The sequence below is a fragment of the Pygoscelis adeliae genome, unplaced genomic scaffold (assembly GCF_000699105.1).
Source record: "Pygoscelis adeliae isolate BGI_AS28 unplaced genomic scaffold, ASM69910v1 Scaffold63, whole genome shotgun sequence".
Taxonomy (NCBI): Eukaryota; Metazoa; Chordata; class Aves; order Sphenisciformes; family Spheniscidae; genus Pygoscelis; species Pygoscelis adeliae.
The window spans coordinates 6,073,463-6,076,123 of NW_008824414.1; the positions used below are offsets into that span (position 1 = coordinate 6,073,463).

The 2,661-nt window shown below is 47.1% G+C and overlaps 1 protein-coding gene across 1 annotated transcript in view; it reads left to right on the forward strand.

Annotated features, from left to right (window-relative positions):
- The first annotated feature begins 976 nt into the window (after window positions 1-976).
- SLC6A2 (solute carrier family 6 (neurotransmitter transporter), member 2) overlaps window positions 977-2,661 on the forward strand; it is a 74,942-nt gene continuing 73,257 nt past the window's right edge. The window contains exon 1 of the mRNA XM_009320795.1: window positions 977-1,070. Coding sequence (XP_009319070.1) covers window positions 1,041-1,070 — 30 coding nt within the window. The 5' untranslated portion in view covers window positions 977-1,040. The remainder of the gene's footprint in view (window positions 1,071-2,661) is intronic.

Here is a 2,661-nt window from a genome sequence, read left to right on the forward strand (position 1 = left end):
CTCTTTCAGATGCACCAACTGTAAAGTGTGAGTTCCAACATATCTGAACACTGTTTGACACAGCCCTTCTCAAAAGCTGGTTCATAGGAAGGACAGTAGCCAGCTCCTGTAGTTCTGTAGTATCAGTGCCAGAGGGCTGTGCTGCCGAAGGTGGAGAATTCAAACCCTGCTGCCAACAAGGACAATGAGCCTTCACACCAGCAGCAAATGGAGATCTGGAAGCACACACTAAATTGTTGTTCATTGGGGTTTTTTTCTCCATAGATACTAACATATGAGAGTAACAATCCCAGCTTACTGTTTGTTACAGGATACAGTATATTCTCCTATATGTTGCAAAGAGAAGGATAGACAAGAATTTGAATAATTGATGACTAACCTAGCAACACCTGACTATTTTCTCAAGTAAATTATAGTCTATTTCCCAATCAACAGCAGAGTATCACTAACAGCCTGCCATCTTGCCTGGCTCCATTGAGGTTTCTAAATACAATATTCCCTTCTCTGACTTCAACTCTACCCGCTGTCAGGCTCCATTAGGCATAACAAGATCCAGACAGATTCAAGATTAAGCAACTTTTTTTATAAAATCCAATTGAGGACTTTCTTACCTTGAGGGTGCAGCAGATATTACATTAACCAGATTGTGCACACTTTCCATGCAAGAACTAAAGGCATATATATATATGCACAGTGACTTAATTCTCTTAGGAAATAAGCGGGGGCTTTCTAGATTCCTCCCACCATAGACATCATGATCAAGCTCAGCTAATTGAGACCTTGTGGTGAAAAGGGTGTTCCTTAGCAAGGCCTTATTTTTCCAGAAGCAATATATGAGTGCTGCTGTCTAAGCGTAGGAAGTCTGTGCAGATTATTAAGGCAGTAATAGTCACGTGGAGAGAGGGGAACCAGGTTTAAAAAGCTCCTTACCGGCTAGGCTACAGCTTCAGCTCCCAGAGAGATTGCAGTCCCAGAGCGGTGGAACCAAGAAGGAGGAATCCCCCTTCAGTCATCTTCCCCCTCCCCATAGGTACCAGGGAATGGGACAGAGACATCCCCAGTGCTACCTGGTGAGTCTGTCAGCAAGACGGCTTCAGGGCTCTGCAGCTGGGAGCGGAGGCTCTCCTTATGCCCAGAACAGAGCTTGTCCTTTATTTGCTATGGGAGAATGGGTGTGCAGGCTCACTGAAATGCAAGGGAGCGTGGGCATATTTGGGGACACTGCATGTAACACGGGTATGTATTTGATGCATGTGGTGGCAGTGACTGATGGATGGTATGAGGAGCAGGCAGCAGTGTAGCTGCGCATGAGTGTAAAAACATGGGTTGTACTGCATGGGCAAACAGCAAGTGCTTACAGGGTACTATGTAATGACTGTGCACAGGGAAAGTACTTGCAGCACGTATGGCATGAAGCGTCAAAAAGAAACAGTGAAAATGGTCTTATGTGGTGTATTCAGAGAAGATGAGGGCAGGAAATCACAGAGTAACCGAAAGAGAACTTATGAGCTGCATGTTCTAAGCATACAATTGCTCTGAAACAGTATAGCCATGGCTCAAATACTTCACCCAGATGAGGGCTTTAGGATCCAAGTCACAGCTTGGATCTCGGAGCTTGAAGCAAGACCTTTTTGTGAAGGCAGAAAATCTGCAAATTGTCAGTAGCTGTCTTACTAGCATCTTTGTAGTCTGTGGCCTCAAGAGAGGAGGGGAAGATGCCAATACGCGAGCTTTAACTCTGAGCTGGGATTCTTTTTCACTTTCCAAGTTTGCAAAAGGAACCTGGTATTCCTTGCGAACCCTGACTAGCACCTCTTCATATATTACAATTATAATACTGTCTTATCAGTCCTAGCAGACTGAATAAGAACAGTAGGCTGTAACACCACCAAGAATCCTCTGCGATCTGACCTATTCTCACTGATGCCAGGCAGAAGGGAAGCTATTTAACACTGGGGAGGGGGAGCCAGTTTCTGCCTTTTGTGCTCAAATTTTATTCCCTTAACAGACACTGAATGTAAAGTTACTGCTCACAGCTGTAACAGGCAGAGCCCCTGAAAACCCCTTTCTGCAGCTGTATTTAGGTTTGCTTTGGCACCAATCACTGGTGTTCTGCCTGCTAATTCTTTGCTCATTTTACACCTAAAAGACTCAGGTCCCATTTGGAATAGCAGCAAATAGTTAATGTCCTGCAAATACCTCAGCCTGACAACTGAATCCTACCAGCCCCACGCTTGCCAGGAAAGAAAAAGCCGGGCATCCATCAATCCTAGCGTAGGAGTATTAGCAGCGTCCAGCTCTGCCATTCAACCTGCACCCCACCAGGTTCTGATGTCAAAAGCCAAATTCTACTGTTTAACTAAAGCCACTAGTAGACAGGGGAAAGCTGCCTCTCTACTGCAGTTCAGCCGGGAAAGAAGGGAAGAGGGCAATCCAAATTAGCTCTACCTGCTGCCTGCTAACAGCACTTTCAGATTGCTTGACCCGGGACGCGTATTTTGCCTGGCGGGAAGGAGCAGCTCCGAGCGCCCCGTGGTCTGCGGCAGGACAAGCCCTAACCGTCTAACTCTAGGGTGAACCCGCCGCTGGTGGACAAGGCGCAGGGCTGGCGCTGGGGCAGCGCGGGGCCGGACGGTGCGGGGCTCCGGCCGGCTCCGCTCT